This window comes from Procambarus clarkii, chromosome 91, assembly GCF_040958095.1.
Source record: "Procambarus clarkii isolate CNS0578487 chromosome 91, FALCON_Pclarkii_2.0, whole genome shotgun sequence".
In the NCBI taxonomy this organism is placed as follows: domain Eukaryota; kingdom Metazoa; phylum Arthropoda; class Malacostraca; order Decapoda; family Cambaridae; genus Procambarus; species Procambarus clarkii.
This window is the reverse complement of record NC_091240.1, coordinates 14173594-14193636: the sequence shown is the minus strand read 5'-3', so window position 1 is coordinate 14193636 and position 20043 is coordinate 14173594. Positions and strand designations below refer to the sequence as shown.

Here is a 20043-nt window from a genome sequence, read left to right as displayed (position 1 = left end):
GTCTGGGGCTCCCCCTTCTCCCTCCCGGGGAGGGGGGAGCTGCGCAGACAGCGGCGCGGCAGTGTGTGACGTCACACTAGTTTGCTTGTTTTCGGTTGGGGAGTTCTATCCACTAGTTCGGTTTTAGGTAGCAATTTTAACCAGAATAGGGGTTTGTTTTGGGGCACTTACCTTTCTGGGTGCCTGTTCCGGTCGATGGCAGACATAGAATGCTTCCAACTACACGGGGGCTTCTATAGGCCATTGCTCCCCTTGCCTCTCTGAGGGGGCCCGGTTCTGGCCGTGGTCCCTGGTAGGCCTAAGAACTCCATACACATGACTGATGCCAAAGTCTGACATTAGCATATCAGCCTGGGATAGCTCCGGGGAGCCGACGGGACTCACCCAGAAAATGGCGTTTCATTACATTCAACGCTGGTTTTTTTTTTTTTTAAGGTTTTTTTCTTTTTTTTTCTTTTTTGTTTATTATCTGATTTTGTTGTAATGTTTACACCTTGTAAGGTGCACACCCGTCCTTAACTATGTGAAGATAAAATGTAATTGGTCAACAAATAAATTTGCCACAGCTAGCAGAACTTGTGACTTTGAATTTTTTTTTTTGGGGGGGGGGGTGATTTTTTCACAGATTTCAAACTCTATTCTTTGTCTTTGTAGGTTGTTTTGATGATTAGGGACCAGATTAGGGCTTTATCACTTATATAAAGTATACATATATATTCCCTAAATCATTATAATTTTCCCTATATTTATTTTTTTTTGGGAGGGGGGTATTTTTTCTTGACTTCATTTCAACACATTGACTTACAACTTTCACATATTCAAGTACAAATGCCAAACAATGTTTATTAAGTCATATAAGTAAATTAATGAATTAGAACTACCATAATTATTGTCTGCTGCAAAGTACAGTAGAGTGCCAGGCGATGTGCCAACAACTATTGGCTCCAGCTCTGCTCCCAGACACTGCAGCTGATGCGCTGGGGCAAGCACTACTCTGAGCTATATGCCAAGGAGAATGTGGTCACCGAAGATGCCCTGAGCACCATTGAGTGCCTGCCTGTGTTAATGGAGCTCGACAGCGAACCGACCCTCGAAGAACACAGCGAAGCCCTAGACTCCCTTGCTTTTGGCAACGCTCCTGGAAAAGACAGCATTCCTGCTGAGACCTTGAAGTACTGCAGAGGTAACCTGCTCATGGAGCTGCATGAAATCCTCTGCCTCTGCTGGGAAGAAGGAGAGGTGCCACAGGACATGAGGGACGCCAACATCGTCATGCTGTATAAGAATAAAGGTGACGGGGCGACTGCAACAATTACCACAGCATCTCCCTCCTCAGTATTGTCGGAAGCTGTTTGTGTTGGGCTGCTCCTTCTCCTGTCGGGGGGGTTCATGGTTGGCAGGGCATGCTTCTTCCCTATCTCTCTGTCAGGTCATCTTGGAGTTGGTCTGCTTGGGTCTGGTTGAAACGACTTCGTCCCTCAAGTGGGTTTCTAGCTTGTTTCCAGTTCTGAAATGGGACTGTGCAGATCTTTGGTTCATTCTGGACTTGTCCCATCTGAACCGTTTGATTCCTTGCCCTTCCTTTTGGATGACTATATTGTTCCAGGTCCAGCTTCTTCTCGAGTCGGGCGCTTGGATGCTTTCTCTGGACCTCAAGGATGCGTATTGGCACGTACCTATTCATCCAGGGTTCAGGGATTGGTTAGGTTTCATGGTCGGGCATCAAGTTTACCACTTTTGTTACCTTCCAATCAGTCTGAATCTGGCACTTCATGCGCTCATGTGTTTAAGAAGAGTCGTAGTGTCCCGTCTTCGTCTGCTAGGTATTTGGCTTCTGGCCTACCTCGACTATTGGTTGGTATGGGCTCCTAGCCAGTCTGCATGACTGATCGCCAAGGAAGTGGTTCTTTCCCAGGTTGCAGGGTACGGGTTCCTAGTGAATTGGCGGAAGTCTCTCCAGGTTTCATCTCGGGTTCGGATTTGGCTGGGCCCCGTGTGGGATTCTCGGACTGCATCCGTTTCTATCCCTCCTGTGGTTTTGCTCCAGTTGCAGTCCCATTGTCTGCTGTTTTTGAGAGGGACCAGGGTCACTTGGCGATTGCTCAAACAGTTGTGCGGGAGTCTGATTTTCCCGCCGAGCAGAGTTTGGCTGTTCTGGTATCTTTAGGGCAGCCCCTTCCGCCGCTCTTGTGATTGCTGCGTTCGGCTCCCAGGGTCCTTGTGTTGGTTGCTGCATCTCCAGTTTCCTCTTTGGATTTTTCAGGGTTCGGGGTATGGCACCCTCCCCTTCCCTCGCTCGATGTGTTCATGGACGCCTCATCTCTCGGCTGGGGTTTTATGACCAGCCTTCACCAGGCCGGCCAGGGGCATTGGGCTCCATCCTTCTGTTGGGCTCACATCACGGTGCAGGAGTTTGTGGCTGTGTGGCATGCACTGCAGCAGATTCGGTTGCCTCGGGGCTCGGTGATTCACCTCCATTCGGACTGCTCTCCTGTGGTTTATCGTCTCAACCTTTCTCTGCAGTCCATGGTTCTTTGGGACTGGTCACTTCGGGTAGCTCTTCTGCTGAGTTCTCGCGGTTTAGCTCCCCATGCTGTTCACATTCAGGGGGGTGTCTAACACCCTAGCGGACGGTCTGTCTCGCTTCATTACTCTTTCCACGGAGTGAACTGATAACCCAGCCTCTTTCCTTTTGGCTTTGTCAGACGTTCGGACGCCTGGAAATGGACCTCTTCGCATTGGCTTAGTCCCGGCGACTGCCCATACACGTGGCATCGTTCCCCGACTGCGAGGCGTTTGCAGTGGACACTTTGCAGCAGGCATAGTCAAAGTGGGGGTTCCTGTAAAGTGGGGATTTCATTTCCCGGTCCAGCTGTTGCTTCAGGTTCTGGCTCGACTTGGATCCTGTTGGGAAAGAGTGATTCTCCTGGCACCATGGTGGCCGGCCCAGCCTTGGATTCAAATGCTGCTTGCACAGTGTCAGAACCTGAGAGTTTTTCCGCAGCTCTGCTTCTTTCAGCAGGTCAGGCCGGTGAGGTACCTCGCTGGTTTGGCTTATTTTTTCGCACTTTGTGTCTGGTTTTTCTGGCGCGGGTGTATCACCATTTGTATAGTGATCAAATGGGGGACAGTATGAAGTCTCTTGGAGGTCTTTCCACCATTTCCTTTCCCTTCGTAGGGTTTCGCCGGTGTCTGTTCTGGTTGTTTTGTCTTTTCTTTCTTGGCTTTTTCCATTACCTGCATCTCATACCGAATACTGTCTCTTCATATCATGCGGCATTGGCGAGTCGCTCCAGCTTGCGTTCGGGGTAGATGTTACATCCGCTCCGTTGCAAAAGCTCTCGTGCATTTTTTCACCTCTGGCCTGCTCATGCGCCACCCGAGTCTTTTTGGTCTTTGGGCCATGTGCTCATTTCTATCTTCTCCTTGGTTTGTCATGGCCTCTTCGGTCCGGGATTGTTTTCTAAAGGCCTTGTTTTTCTTGGCTTTTAGCATCTGGGGGTTGGGTGGGGGAGCTTCATACTCTTCTCTGGCGCAGGTGTGTCTGCTCTTTTGGTCCTGAGGTCATTTTGTTTGTTTGCAGCCTTCTCCTCCTTTTCTGGTGAAGAATGAGGCTGCTGGTTTCCAGAGGGGTCCGTTGGTTGTTGATGCTTGGTTGGTTCGGCCGGGGGTGCATTATGTTTTATGTCTGGTTGCGGCTTTACGTCGCTACCTGCACACTACTGGTTCAGGGACAGTGAACGTGCTCTGAATAGACCTGGTCTCCCTGGTTCACTGTTCCAAGGCTCGTGTCTCTCAGGTTGTTTGCAGGGTTATTAATATTAAGTCTAGCCAGCCTGGGGTCTACCCTCATGCCCATGATGGGAGGAAGTATGCACCTCTTGCTGCTTTAGAAATATGTCTCGGGTCGACATTGGGGCACGGGGTTTTGGAAATCGAAATTTGGAAATGACACAGGGTCCTGGCCGCTGGATATCTTGTTAACGTTTCAGGTCCTCTGCGACCTTGTGTTGCTTTGGGACGTCTGTCGCGGCCTGTTCTCTCATCTTTGTTGTGAGACTTGCGGTGCTGCCGCCTCCCAGGTATCTCCCTGTTTTTACTTATCCGTGGGTAGTTAGCTCCAGGGAGCCAACAGGGCTCCCCACAGAAAACTAGCGTTGAATTTACAGTAATGAAACTCAATTTTCTGGGCGAGCCCCAGAGGCTCCCTGACACCCGCTCTCCCTCCAGTTGGCGGTTTTCATCATTCTACAAACTGGGTGTGGTGCAGCTGGCTCGCCTGAGCGGTCTTCCCCCTGTCAGGTTTGGGGGGCACTAACGAATGGGTGCGCTAGTTAGGTGATGTTTTGCTTGTTTCATTGTTTTCTGTTGGGGGAGTTCCTTGGCTCTTTTCGGACATAGTTTTCCATTTTAACCAATTAGAGGTTTGTATTGTTTTGCCTACCTTTCTGGTGGTATCCCAGTGACATGATGGCAGACATGACAAACTCTAAATGTAGAGTGCTCATATGGCCATTGCTCCCTGCACCTCTCTGAGGGGGGGGGGCAGGTTATGGCTTGTGGCCCCTGGTAGGCATTCAAACCCCAGGGACTGATGGCACCAAACTGATATGGCACATGTCAGTCTGATAGCTTCAGGGAGCCAACTGGGCTCGCCCAGAAAATGGCATTTTGTTACATTCAATGCTTGTGTTTTATTTATATTGCGTTTGTTAGCAAATAAATACTGTGTTGTTGCAATATTCTTTGCATCGTTTTCATCAGTGTAATGTGAGTTATTCTGGTCTCCTTGTCCCTCACTTACCATGTGATATTAATTGTAGTATATTCTTAGTAGCCAGTCTTCCACTATAAATCAGTTTTATGTTTACTGTAAACATTTCTTATACATCATATGAAGGAGAAGTTTGCAAAAAAATCCTACATAATATTATGCACCTATTTCTTCATATTCAGTGAGCTTGTGCCTAAGAATATTTTGTATCTTTCAGCATATCTTATTAGAACAGGAAGCTGAGAGGATCCGTTCAAGCATTAATACAGCCATACAGAATATAAAGAGAGTAGCTCAAGAGCTGACTGACTCGGCTCATAAGTTAGGTAAGTAATCACCATCACCGCTAATGCTCAGTTTACGATATCCATTGTCATCCATTTAAAAAAATCTAGGTTACCCATTTGTAAACTGCCCAACCACTTGGACTGGATGGTAGAGTGACAGTCTCACTTCTTTCAGATAGGTGTTCAATCTCTAATCATCCAAGTGCTTGGGCACCACTACTTCCCTCCATCCTATCCTAAATCCTTATCCTCATATCCCTTTCAAGTTCTATATACAGTAGTTGTAATGACTTACTGCTTTCTCCTGATAATTACCTTACCTTCCCACCAGTACTCACACACAGGAAAAAGTTCCACTGCAGTATTTTTGTTGTCTTGTAGTTCGTTGCTTTGGTTCAAGTTCAAGTACAAGTACGTTTATTGAGACAAGAAAATACATCTCAAAGGGATGGATGGAGTAGCTTAGTAGATGGAAATGTGGAACTTTAACAAAATAATGTACATGGTGCAGGGCACAGACTTATTCATAGAAGGAAAGCAACGTGTAAAAGATCTAGGAACTATGATTGTCTGATGACCTATTTGGCAAGTTTGGAAACAAGCATTTCACCCAACATGAGATATTTGTCTCTACAAGTGCTTCTTGCAGTGGGTGTTCAATACATTTCATTGTAGCATCAATGAAACAACCTGCCTTGGCTAGTAATGAAGAATGGCCTCAGTTTAGAGACAGACGACATGATTTTGCAGCACCTTAGTGACAAACCACAAGATTCTGCAACACCTTAGTGACAAACCACAAGATTCTGCAACACCTTAGTGACAAACCACAAGATTCTGCAATACCTTAGTGACAAACCACAAGATTCAGCAACACCTTAGTGACAAACCACAAGATTCTGCAGCACCTTAGTGACAAACCACAAGATTCTGCAGCACCTTAGTGACAAACCACAAGATTCTGCAACACCTTAGTGACAAACCACAAGATTCTGCAACACCTTAGTGACAAACCACAAGATTCTGCAACACCTTAGTGACAAACCACAAGATTCTGCAACACCTTAGTGACAAACCACAAGATTCTGCAACACCTTAGTGACAAACCACAAGATTCTGCAACACCTTAGTGACAAACCACAAGTTTCTGCGTTAATTCCATTTGGGCCCCTAGCGGTTGGAGGGTTAACCAATGCACTGTTCTGCATTAAAATATGACATCCTTGTGATGTGCCGTAAATAAATTTTCAAAAAATTATTTTCTCGTTTTATATTGTTAAAATTAAGTCTCTGATCATGGGAAATAAGAAAAAAATTGTATGTGGCATAATTTAGCCGTGAAGAAGCTGGGAAGTTGAGCAAATTATGGGTGCTGTGCGATGTAGCGCTCGGGCCGCTCGGCCCCACAACCCCGTGTGGCGGCAGTTGCCACGAATATAATGTTTCACAGTTATTTTTATCTTTCTCATTAGTTTCTTCTCTGGGTTTTTCCTGTAATATTATTCAAGTGTAATTTGTGGAATTTATATAGTTCAATGTGTGGAACATCTATACCTGTATGCTCAAAATTATGGAGCTCATATGTGTGACATATATATTATATTCTATGATCAATCGGTGTTTTTGCTGTTATTATACTATATACATACATTGTATGTACCTATCTACATACGTGTTCACCGTAACGGACCACTATCTTGGTATGGTGAGCCCAAAAAAACAAGAGTGGGCTGCCACACCAAGCCAGCCAGCTCCCTCACTCCTTCAACACCTAACTCGCCAACATTACTCACTCCACAATATTGTTAATAGTTTTATTAGCTTTTGTATGTTAATATGCATCCTGTTTGATTTCCTCAGAGAGTGTAGCTCGACAGTTAGAAGGTGCTTCTAATGATGTAGGGCCAGCTGAAGTTGACACAGGTGGAACTGCAGCTGAGGCACGAGCACGTGTCAGTCAGTATTTTGCACAGCTCAGGGACCAGCTTAACCGACAGGAAACGCAAGCAATGACTGTCTTAGATGCACATGTTCGTGAAAGGTTATGCTCTATTCGCCAGCAACAAGAAGACATGACTACACTATTATCTCAGGTGTGTGGGGTAGTTGTCTTTGCACAGCAATTGATATTCTAATTTTCAGGAAATTTGGTGACAAGAGTATTTATTTTTCTCCAGTGGAATTTGATGGTGCTGATTTTTTGTGATACTTTTGATTATGTGAGGTGTTGTGAATGATTAGGAGTCATTTTGAATATTTGTGTATTCCTTATTTTCTTGCATAGCATCCTTATCAGCACGTACAAGTGCCTCCCAAATCCATGACACAGGGGGAACAGGGTAATGATGAAGGCATTTTAAGTTGGGTCTGAGAACCCTCCTCACCCACAATAACAAGTTGGTGCAGTCAAGTGTTGTTTATGCCATGATTTAGAGAATGATTTGACACTCATATCTTATCTCTGGTTAAGGACTATAACTCTATTGGAAAATAATTTAAAAGATGGTTATTTAATGAAAAAGGAAATTTCCATTTGTGTACACAAATGGAAAGACCAAGATGTAAAGTGAAAACGAACAAAATTGAGAGCATTAAAATAAATATTGATAACACTAAAAATTACGTGTATAGAAACAAGATTATTAAGAAAAGTAAACTATTTTCATTAAAATGAAGGATCTGAAGGCATGTTGTAAATTATGTAAATACAGAAGATGAGTCCAGTATGTTATATAAGATGCCATGCTGTATAAGATGTATTTGTAAGAGTTAATGTCAGGTTGTATAAGATGTAAATTTAGGAATTACTGTAATGCGAAATTGTGTAAGTTGAAAAGGTATGAGTTAATGCCAGGTTGTATAAGATGAAAATGTATGAGTTAGTGCCATGTTATATAAGATGGAAATGTATGAATTGATGAGATAAGATAGGAGTGTGTACATCTGTAACAGATGGTGGCCGTGGTGGTTGACGGAGAGCGTGCCATTCAACAAGATGATGGGCGGCTGATCGTGGCTTCTCAGGACCTCTCGGCTAGACTGGCTCACGTTACTTCTCAGGAGCAGCAGTTGGCTCAGCTAGCATCACTAGTTCCAGATCCTGCCATACCTATTACATTTACCAAGGTAAGCATCATGAATTTAAGTCCTAATGTGAATACTAATTTTTAATCTTAAAATTGAAGTAAGGTAGTTATTGAATTACAAGAAATTAAACCTTTAATACAGATTATTGTTATTTCTAGTAATATATTCTCAATAATCTTTAGCAGCTGTTCAATGAGAATAAAATTTACACTAACTCTATATATTATCTATATTTTATGTGTTTTCAAAGTGCTTAACAAAAAAATTATGAGCGTATAGTACCGGTACTTGGAAAATTCTGTTATATTCGTGATTATCCAAGAGGAAAAATTTAAACTCGTTCCTTTTAATTTTTCTCTTCGTCTTAAATACAAGCACTGTAAATCAATTTCATAATTAGTTCTTAAATTACAGTACTGGAATACCATAGAAATAGACAAGATAAGTTGAACCATATTATAGAGCTGGTTGCTGTGGAAAATTGGATTAAAGTATAGTTTCAGTTTCATCATGATGTTTCACAGTTTGTGGAACTTGGTGTCTGCTTCTGCCCTGAGTGTAGCATTCCCTGGTGCTGCTAAAGCTGTTAATCACCACAGATATTTTCACTTAGATTTTTATGCTCCTTCCTTGTCTCGGCTCCTCTTGAGTCGAGCCTGTGCTTACATATCAGTGACTATGGGGAAGGAGATCTTGCTCTTTATGCATTCTCCACCTAACCTTTTATACCTGATTTTCTAATACTAGTGCTGAAGTTCATTTTCTTCATGTTATGAATGTAAATGGTGTCAGTAACATCCTCTTACAAGTGCAGATGATGATTCACAATAATGCGGCTGAAGTATGTTGACCAGACCACACACTAGAAGGGAACGGACGACGACGTTTCGGTCCGTCCTGGACCATTCTCGAGTCGATTTACACAATCGACTTGAGAATGGTCCAGGACGGACCGAAACGTCGTCGTCCCTTCACCTTCTAGTGTGCAGTCTGGTCAACATCCTCTTACAACAATGTATTCCATTTAGTACAAGAATTTCCTTCCATCTCTACAGTTCATTTGTATATTAAACTTCCACCTCCTTTCAATTTAAATAGGCTGTGTTAACCTTGTCTGTTCCCATCAGTACTGTTTCTTCTTTAAAGTTGTGAAATTGAGTTCCATTAACTGTCCTCGTATATTAACCCTCTCGATTCTGGTACTAGTTTGTACAGTGTCCCTTACATTTTTCCCCACATTCTCTCCTGTAAGGACAGAATGTGGGGAACATTGTCATTCGTGTCCTGTTCCCTCTTTGAATCCTTTCACCCAGTTGCTGACTTTTGCCTCCTTGGCATCTCTTCATGTGCATTTCAGAGTGCCATTTTTGCCTTGGATTTGCCTTGTCTATAAATTTGTTTGCAGTTTCACTTCACTTACTATGTGGTAAAGCATGACTTAGATATTCTTTTTCCTGCTTCTTAAAGCTATTGCCAAGCATCAGTGCTGTATGCAAATACAGTTGCACTTGGAGCTCTTATGACAAGGTGTCCATAAGTGCAGAACTAATGTTAACTGGCTGAAAATGGAAATACTTTTAGTGTATTAAAAATATAAGTGTAGAATAACAAGCTTGAGTTTTGTTCATTTCTTTTTTAATTAATATTCCATGAAGATTAAAGTAGGTGAGAATCCCTTTAGCAATTTTCTGTCACTTTGCTTAATAGGATTGTTAAGAATTTAGTTGAATGACAGGATGGTGGCGGCAATTAGTAAAGCATGTATTTAACAAAATTACATCATCAGTCAGTAACAGTCCCCCCTACTCTCTCTACCTTTCTTCCTCCTTCTATTCCATCCTTCTCTCCTCCTGACTTCCATCTTCCCGTTCACCCCTCGTTTTCTGTTGCCTCTCGGACTAGTTCCCTCTCTCCTCCCTCACTCCCTCCTCTCCAGTCTCACCTTCCCTCCTCCCTTATGCCTTCTTCCTTACTTTGCTTTACTTCTCATTAAAATGTAGGGATAAATATATAATCAGGTGTTACATATTGGTGAATAATGTTTGAATGAACGCACAGTATTTCAGTGTTCATGTCATATTATGTTCGGATTATAGAGTCGGCCTGTGAGTTTATTTAACTGTGACTGTCCCATGACCCATTACTTATATTTTACCGCTAACACACAAGGCTACTAATGAGAATTACTCTGCTTCTAAAATTTGTACACGTGTGTATCTTTTAAATTAGTCATTATTCCCATGTGCAGTAGCTTGGCTAAAGTTTTTATATAGCAGCATATTATCTATTACAGGATAATCGTATTCACATTGGAGCCAGAATTGAAATGCGTGTTGTAACTCTTGGTCTGGATGGTGCAGGCAAGACATCCATTCTTTTTAAATTGAAACAGGATGAGTTTGTTTCAACGATACCCACTATTGGTTTCAATGTTGAAACCATTGAATACAAAAACTTTAAGGTAGGAACTTTGAATTTTTTATCCTTTGTATAAATTATTAATTTGAATTGTAATTGTAGGTTGCTGTTTCCTAGCTAGTTGTTTGTATTGGCTCATCTATCTTTCTGGGTGCCCTTCCCGGTAGATGGAGGAATATAACAATTTAAATACAGTGTGGTTATACACCATTGCTTCCTGCACCTCTCTGAGGGAACCAGGTTCTGGCGCTGGTTTCCAGTAGGCTTAAAGAACTCCAGTTACTGATGACCCCAAACTAATACAGTGACATCTTGGCTTACGAATGCCCCTCTTTACAAACTTTTCGGGTTACGAGCCCAATTTCTTCGTAAAATCCGAATCGTGTTACAAACTTTGCCTCGGGTAACGTAGCTGACCGCATACGGCTGACGTAGTACATTGTGGCATGGCGACTGCACCCCAGTTTACCAGTGCCTCCCGCCTAGTGACAATCGCGCCTGAATTCTTCGTAAAGAATTTCACTTTTTTTAATTTTTGGGTATTTGAACATAAAAGTAATTATTACATATCTTGCCATGGGTCCCAAGAAAGTCAGTGGTAAGGTTTAACCTTACCACTGACACCAGTGGCCACACATGTGTGGCCACGTCTGTGGTAGAAAATAATAAAAAAAAAAAAACTGACACCAGTCTCCGTGGTGTAGTGGTAAGACACTCACTTGGCGTTCCGCGAGCGCTGTGTCATGGGTTCGTATCTTGGCCGGGGAGGATTTACTGGGCGCAAATCCTTAACTGTAGCCTCTGTTTAACTAAACAGTAAAATGGGTACTTGGATGTAACAATGATTCTTTGTGGGTGTCGTATTCCGGGGACCTGCCTGAAACACTACATGTACTAGTGGCTGTACAAGAATGTAACAACTCTTGTATATATCTCAAAAAAAAAATAAGAAAATAGTTGTGAGTAGTGGCAGTAGAGGATGTCCCTTCCTTATTAAAAAACTGTGTGAAGTATAGGAAGACCTGTAAAGTTTTGTTGGAAACCTCACCCAGATAAGGCTGTAGCAGGCCGTTGCATTGACCTTTTAAATGACAATGTGATTTCTCACTACAGACAGGTGTTAAAATGTAGGGAAAAACGAGTGTCTTTAGACAGATTCTTAGTACGTCAAGCAAGCAGTGAGCGACAACCAGATCCTAGTGGTATCTTAGAGAAGTCATCACTGCCTGATGTTATAATGGAAGAGGACTCCGCTTCCAAACTCTAACACCTCTCCTCCTACCCCCTCCCTCACCGTCTTCCATATGCCAACAAGTCATCAGTAAAGGTAAGCAATAACTTGTACATACTTTAGTACTAAAGATTTGGGTAAATTAGGAATAAATTTACTCTGAAGTTAATATTTTGGGGAATGTGGAACAGATTAATTCAATTTACATTATTTCTTATGGGAAAATTCACATTGGTTTAAAAATTTTTGGGTTATGAACCGTCTCTGGGAACGGATTAAATTCGTAAGCTGAGGTACCACTGTATAGCACATATCAGTTCAGATAGCTTCAGGAAGCCTTCGGGGCTTCGCCCAGAAAATGCCGTTTCATTACATTCAATGCCAGATTTTTATGTCCGTGTTTCTATAGCCACATTTTAAGGATTTCCTTTGCATGGAAAAGTTGTATAAGAGAACACTGCTAGGAGTACTTAATAAGAATTTTGTAAATCAAATTATGAATGAGGTGTTATTTAGGGGAGAGTATATTGAGCAGACTGCAAGATGGAAAGTGAGCCATCCCTAGGATGTGACACTGACTGGGGGATGTACACTGATGTAGGGGCTGACAGGACACTGGATTACGATGTGGATGCAAATTATAGCTTGTATAAAAATTTAATTGAAGACCAGGAATGTAATACTGTACCTGTATACCATATTAATTGAATAAAATAAATAATAATAACCTAAAATAGATAGCCATGGAAATAAATAACCTTACCTGATAAAAGCTATCTACAAATTAATTTAAAATGGGGAAGTGTATCTTGACCAGCAATTTATCAATACTGTATCAAGAACAATGAAATTATATTTAACATAGATTAGGGAGAAGAGTGTACCATTGAAAAAATTTGTTAATTCAAATACAACACTGTACTGTACATAACTGATCGTGTGTGTGGGCATTTTAAAGAAGTAATTTGTCTGTATTTACTAGTAAAATACTTTATATTTTACCTACTGAACAAATTTTCAGGTTACCAGGGAAGAAATTTTTAAACAAATAGAAAAATTAAAGCTTAACATGTCCTCAGTACTAGACAAAGTATTTGCCAGTCCCTCAAGAATGTAAAGATAAGCTTGGTAAGTCCTTGTTATTCATATTTAATAAATCATTAGTCAATTGGAGTACCTGAATTGTGGAGAGTTGCAAACAAGGTGTCACTGTAGGAAAGTGTGAAAATTACTCTAGTCAAACTATCCAGCTTTTTCTCTAGGGGAGGGTTGGTTGGTTTGGAAGACGGCTCGGCTCCGGGTCCTCGGAGTGGGGTTCCCAGAGCAGGGGAGGGGTTGACTTGGGGGCCTTAGGCCCCTGTTGGACCCTACCTGGGTTTTTCTACCTTCGGAGCGGGGTTTGGTGTTGCAAGGAGTGGGATTCTCTTCCTCTCTCTCCTTGTAGAAATTGGATTTGACGTCTACCCCTTCCCGGGTTTGATTCCGTGATCATGTGGGCTCTTCAATTTCATCCTTTTGGAGATTTTTGGCTTCCCGCATCCCATCCCATGTGGTGCGGGAAGCCCTTGCGGCTTACCTCCTGCACAACCCAGATTATGACTTCGTAATGGATCCGTGTTCCTTTGTGTATGGATATTCTTGTTCTTAGTTGGTTTGTTATGAAGTTCTGGAGTCATCCTGGTTAGCAGACTGCCCTCTTTTCTCGGAGGCTTGGCATTCATTCTGTAGGTCCTGCACGCTTAAGGGAAGGAGGCTCAAACAGCGTTGCAGGTTTCTTGTGAGGCGACTTCATGCATCTCAACAAGTGCTTGTTCGCCCCTGCCCTTCTGTGGGATGTTGATGTTGTGCAGCTCCATGTGCAGGTTCCCTCCCTTTTGGCTGCATTAGTCGCGTAGGATTTGCACACGCGTGGCCTGTTTGCTTTGGCCCTGCGTTTCTTCTCCCTCCTCATGCTGTCGTCGAACTGGCTCGAGTTCTATGTAGAGGAGTTTGGGGCCACCTCTGGCTCTGATGCGTTGCCTTGTCGGTGCGTGTGTCATCTGCCTTGTTGAAGTCAAAACCGCAGGATGTGGTTTTGCGGTTTTTTGCTTCCCGACTTGCGTGTCGGCAGGCGGTGCTCGCTTCTTCCATGGAATCTGCTTGGGCCTTGGCTCTTCGACTTTCTTCACCTTTTTGCCCGTGGCTGTTTGCAGGGTCTGCAGTTGTGCAGTATCTGCAGGCAGCTTCGTCTGTTTGCCGTCCTATGTTGTACTTTAGTCCTCTGGGGGTCTCATGGGGAGGCCTTCCCAGAAGGATCGTGCCAGGGCTCGGGGTTCTTCCCATCGTGGTAGGCCAGTGGTGCCAGATTCAGTGCAGGTGCAGCCTTTGGTGCCGTCTGTTTCTGTTCAGTGCGGGGATCGCGCTGGGTACTGCTTAGGTGCTTGTAAGGTGTGTCGGCCCTTTTGCGGTTCGTTCCAATTAACGGGGTGATGGGGGGAAAAGGCTGGCTCTGTTTGCTAGCACCTGGTCCCGCAATTTGTGGGCCCTCGGGTCATTTCATAAGGCCTGCGGTGGCATTGGGTGGCTCCTCCTCATTCGGGGGTGGGGGGGGGGATTCAAGCCTGGCAAGGCAGGCCTCTTGTCCTGCACTCTGTAGGGTCTTCTCGGAGTGGGTTCGCTTGGGCGTGGTCAAAACAACCTTGTGCCTCAGGTGGGTTTCCCGCCTGTTTCCGGTCCCGAAACGGGTCTGTGCGGACTCATTCTAGACTTGTCCCGTCTGAACCCATGGGTTTATTGCCCCTCCTTTTGGATGACTCTTCTGTCTTAGGTCCATCTTCTGATGGAGCAGAGCACTTGGATGGTGTCCCTGGACCTCAAGGACGAGTATTGGCATGTCCCGATTCATCCGAGGTTCAGGGACTGGCTCGGTTTTGTTGTGGGGTGTCAGGGTTACCGCTTGCGTTACCTTCCATTCGGCTTGAATCTGGCGCCTCGTGTTTACACATGCCTTACTCGGGTCATGGTGGCCTGCCTGCGTCTGTTAGGGTTCTGCCCTACCTCGATGACTGGCTGGTTTGGGTTCCCAGCCAGTTCGCTGGGTTTGGGTTACTGGCAGATGTCCCGTCTGGTTCCCTCTCAGGTTCGGTCTTGGCTGCGTCTTGTGTGGGACTCTCGGACCGCTTCCTTGTCTCTTTCTCCAGTGGCTTAGCTTCGGCTGCGTTTCCGCCTTCGTCTGTTCCTGAGGTGCTTTCGGGATCACGAGTTGTTGCTCAAGGGTTTGTTTTGCGGCGCCTACCTTACTGGATGCCAGACCTGGTCGATGGCAGACGTAGAATGCTTCCAACTACATGCGGGTTTCTATAGGCCATTCCTCCTCGTGCCTCTCTGAGGGGGCCAGATTCTGGCTCGTGGTCCCCGTTAGGCAAGAACTCCATGCACATTGACTGATGCCAAAAAGCTAATATATCCATAGCCTGGATAGCTCTGGGAAGCCTCAGGGTCTCACCCAGAAAATAGTGTTTCATTACATTCAACGCTGTTTTTTTTTTTTTTTTTTTTTTTTTTTTTTTTTTTGCAGGGTCATGCCAGCTTACCAAGTCAGCTTAGTGGAGCAAGTACCATATTGTAATTTACCAATAACTTCCCTGTTAGCAAATTATTTCCAGTCCCCTAGGTTTCTAGTCCAACGTGATCCATTCGAGCAAACTACCATTATATTGATTGCCATGCAAGATATTTATGGAATTCTTTCTTTTAAGAAATTAATTTATTGTATCTTTTTAGAAGTTAGAACATAAAAGCCCCAAAACTTATTTCATGTATTTATATTGTTCACTAAACAGTTTACAGTGTGGGATGTTGGTGGTCAACCCAAGCTGCGACCTCTCTGGCGACACTATTACTTCAACACTCAAGCTGTCATATTTGTTGTGGATGCCACAGATGTCGACAGACTTCTCGAGGCTCAGTCAGAACTCACAAAGCTTATGACAGAACGTGAATTAAAGGATGCTTCACTTCTTATCTTCGCTAATAAGGAAGTAAGCTTGTTACATGTGGTTGAAAACATTGTTTATCTTATTAGATTACCAGTTGATTCTTCAATGAGTTGCTTCTTTGAATAAGGATTTCTGTTCTCTTTGAGGAGAGAAACACAAATTGTTGGTTTATTTGCAGACACATTGCAGTGTCTGCAAAGAAACGGTGTTCAAGTGTTATTAACCTTTTATCTGGAAGCCATTTTGTAGCATGCTGTTCTAGTTTATTTATGTGCTGCTTGAGATTTGGGCACCATACAACTGCTGCATATTCCAATTTTGGTCTCACAAAAGTCATGAACAATTTTAGTTTTTCACCATCCATGTAATTAAAAGCAAGTCTGAAGTTGGAAAGCAACTCATATGCTCCTCTCACAGTGTTCTTTATATGTTCCTCTGGCAACAGCTTACTATCCAAAACCATCCTCTAGACCTCATTCTTTATTAGAGTTCTGTAATTCCTTTCTACATAATTTGTAAGTTATGTGTGGTCTATTTTCTCCAGTTCCACATTCCATAACATGGCATTTATTCACATGATGCTCTAAGCACTTATTTTATCTAGATCATTTTGAAGGGCATTACAATTGTCTGCATCGCCTATCTTCCCCAGTATCTTAGCATCATCTGCAAACATGTTCATATAATTCTGTATTCCTTCTGGTAGATCGTTTATGTAGACGATGAACATTACTGGTGCATGAACTGAACCCTGTGGTACTCCGCTAGTATCACTCCTCCAGTCAGATACATTGTCTCTGATACTGCCCTCATCTGTCTGTCAGGTAGAAAATTTTACATCCATGTCAGAAGTCTCCTGGTCACTCCTCCAGCATGTTCCAGTTTCCAGAACAGCATCTTGTGTGGCACTCTAAAAAACCTTTTTAAGGTCCAGATAGACAGTCAACCCAACCACCTCTTTCCTGTAGTATCTCTGTTGCTCTATCATAAAAGCTAAGTAGATTTATTACACAGGATCTTCCTGATCGAAAACCATACTGTCTGTCTGTTATTACATCATTACACTCTCTCTAGGTGTTCAACCCATTTGGCTTTAACTATTTTTTCTAGTGTTTTGACCACCACGGTTGGTAATGACACGGGTCTATAATTTAGAGGTTCTCTCAATTACCATATTTATAAATTTGTGCTGTGTTTGCTTTTTTCCATATATCTGCTAAGATTCCTGTGCACAAGGTTGTCTGGAATATTAATTGGAGTGGAATGCTCAGGTCAGTTACACATTCTCGCTGCACTCAAGGTGAAACTCCATCAGGTCCAACTGTCTAAGCAGTTGCTTGTTTGGGTGCACTTCATTTTCTGGTGACTTTCCTTTTGGTAGTGTGATTGATGTAGTATCCCCACTTCCCTACGCCTTTATTCATTAGAGGCTGGTGTAGTGCCAAGTAGGTAGCTCGAATAGATACCAAGGGATCCATCAGAAAGAGACATTTCATTACGGTAAATGCTGGATTAAAAAAAAAAATGTGGTTTTCACTATTGGGGTGACCTGGTTAATTGGGAAGTAGTTATGTAATTGAATTTGCCAGTTTAACACTGATAAATTAATTTGAAGAACCATATTTATTCGTCACTGGTTAACCCAGAAAACTGAAAAATAGATAACTGGTCAATTGAAGTTCCACTGCAGGTCATATATTGGTCATGCCATTAGTTTTATAGAGGTAATGTATGTCCACTATTATAAATAAATGACAAAATGAAAATTTGATTAAAGTCTCAATGCCTAATTGTGTACTGATAATATTTCATTATATTTTCTGGAATATGTAATGCATTTTGGTAATTTAAAGTCACATTTCTTGACAGAACTGTGAGCATGCATTGGGAATGGCAGCCTTGACTGACAGCCTGGGTGTTCACAAGTTGTGTCTTGGGCGATCATGGCACATCCAGCCATGTGATGCCCAATCAGGAACTGGTTTACATCAGGGTCTAGACTGGCTAGCACAGCAGTTGGTACCCTCAGAAGTTCTAAACTCTGCTGTGTGATCCTATTTTTCCCTTAAAATATGAAAAATATAACATTTTATTAAATGGTAAACAAATTTAGTATAGACCATTTTAATGTATTTTCAGAAAAGAAATAGTTTAGCGAGTATATGGCTGAAATTGATTTGTATAATGTATTCATAGACAGATGAAGTTTGAAGAAAACTATGAGCAAAGCTCTGGAGGCTTCAGTGGGTTTAGCCATAACATATGAACTTGCATACAATACAAAACTAAAATTGTGCAGAAAATTTAAAAATATTTAAATTTCTTACAGTATTTTTAATAAGCGATAGTTTGTTAACACGAGAGCATTATACAGTACAATATATGAAGTTTCAAGTGCTGTATTCGGTTACGAAATATTTAATTTTTTCCTTAATATTATTGTATAATATTACTACAGCAAGACACAAACTTGTAGCTTTGTAAGCAATGTTATTCTTATTGCTTTTTACATTCGTACTATACATGTAGCAGATTTAATATTTAAATTGCCATAGGAATGAGGAATCATATTCTAGGTTGAATATCATTACGTAAAAATAACTAGACTGTATTTATCACCAAAAATTTTCTGCAATTCAATTTTATGCAATTTCATTATGTTAAGTAAAGCAATAATTGCACCACACACACACACAACTAGGTGAGTACACACACACACAACTAGGTGAGTACACACACACACAACTAGGTGAGTACACACACACACAACTAGGTGAGTACACACACACACAACTAGGTGAGTACACACACACACAACTAGGTGAGTACACACACACACAACTAGGTGAGTACACACACACACGAAAGGATAAGAAATTTAGATGAATGTCATGCCCTTCAAGAAGACCTGGACAAAATAAGTATATGGAGCACCACCTGGCAAATGGAATTTAATGTTAATAAATGTCATATTATGGAATGTGGAATAGGAGAACATAGACCCCATACAACCTATATATTATGTGAGAAATCTTTAAAGAATTCTGATAAAGAAAGAGATCTAGGGGTGGTTCTAGATAGAAAACTATCACCTGAGTACCACATAAAGAATATTGTGCAAGGAGCCTATGCGATGCTTTCTAACTTCAGAATTGCATTTAAATACATGGATGGCGATATACTAAAGAAATTGTTCATGACTTTTGTTAGGCCAAAGCTAGAATATGCAGTTGTTGTGTGGTGCCCATATCTTAAGAAGCACATCAACAAACTGGAAAAGGTGCAAAGACATGCTACGAAGTGGCTCCCAGAACTGAAGGGCAAGAGCTACGAGGAGAGGTTGGAAGCATTAAACATGCCAAAACTAGAAGACAGAAGAAAAAGAGGTGATATGATCACTACATACAAAATAGTAACAGGAATTGATAAAATCGACAGGGAAGATTTCCTGAGACCTGGCACTTCAAGAACAAGAGGTCATAGATTTAAACTAGCTAAACACAGATGCCGAAGAAATATAAGAAAATTCACCTTCGCAAATAGAGTGGTAGACGGTTGGAACAAGTTAAGTGAGAAGGTGGTGGAGGCCAAGACCGTCAGTAGTTTCAAAGCGTTATATGACAAAGAGTGCTGGGAAGACGGGACACCACGAGTGTAGCTCTCATCCTGTAACTACACTTAGGTAATTACACACACACACACACACACACACAAAATGGCAGTGTAAGTAACTGCATAATTGAGTGGACTTTATACTGTATGAGATGTAACAAATATCAAGAGAAGATGAGCCTACCATGTCTATTTACTTTTGCAAAAAAGTGATATCATACATAGAACAAGAGGAGCTATGTTTAGGCTTTAGTCCAGGAACAAGTCACATGGTGCACATTACAACACCACTTGTCTATGTTTAGTTAACTGCTTATACAGTAATATCAAAAACACACCAACTAAAGAAAACTGAATGTACATAAGCTTAAAATGTATTTTGACTATTCACATTGTATATAATATTTATAGTGCACATAAAATTTAGTTATTTAAATAGTTATTTACGATTCACCGAGAATTATTTAGAGTTCCCGAGTCCTGGAAAATATCTGTTACCCCGTTTCCAAAAATTATAATGAAAAATAAATTGTTGTAATTATTTACCTATGCTAAGTGTACAAATTATTCCTTACAAATACAAAAATAGTACCAAGACACCAAATATTTGTTATGAATCCAGAATATGGAGTTTCTAGGAGTAATATGAAATCCTAG

At 42.1% G+C, this 20043-nt stretch overlaps 1 protein-coding gene across 3 annotated transcripts in view; it reads left to right on the top strand.

Moving 5' to 3' along the window:
* Positions 1–20043, top strand: part of LOC138359498 (E3 ubiquitin-protein ligase TRIM23-like) — a 109221-nt gene that overhangs the window by 30919 nt on the left and 58259 nt on the right. For all 3 annotated transcript variants that reach the window (XM_069318823.1, XM_069318822.1, XM_069318824.1), the window contains 5 exons: positions 4992–5100; positions 6922–7154; positions 8014–8187; positions 10442–10609; positions 15619–15816. In XM_069318823.1, the coding sequence (XP_069174924.1) occupies positions 4992–5100; positions 6922–7154; positions 8014–8187; positions 10442–10609; positions 15619–15816 (882 nt within the window). The remainder of the gene's footprint in view (positions 1–4991; positions 5101–6921; positions 7155–8013; positions 8188–10441; positions 10610–15618; positions 15817–20043) is intronic.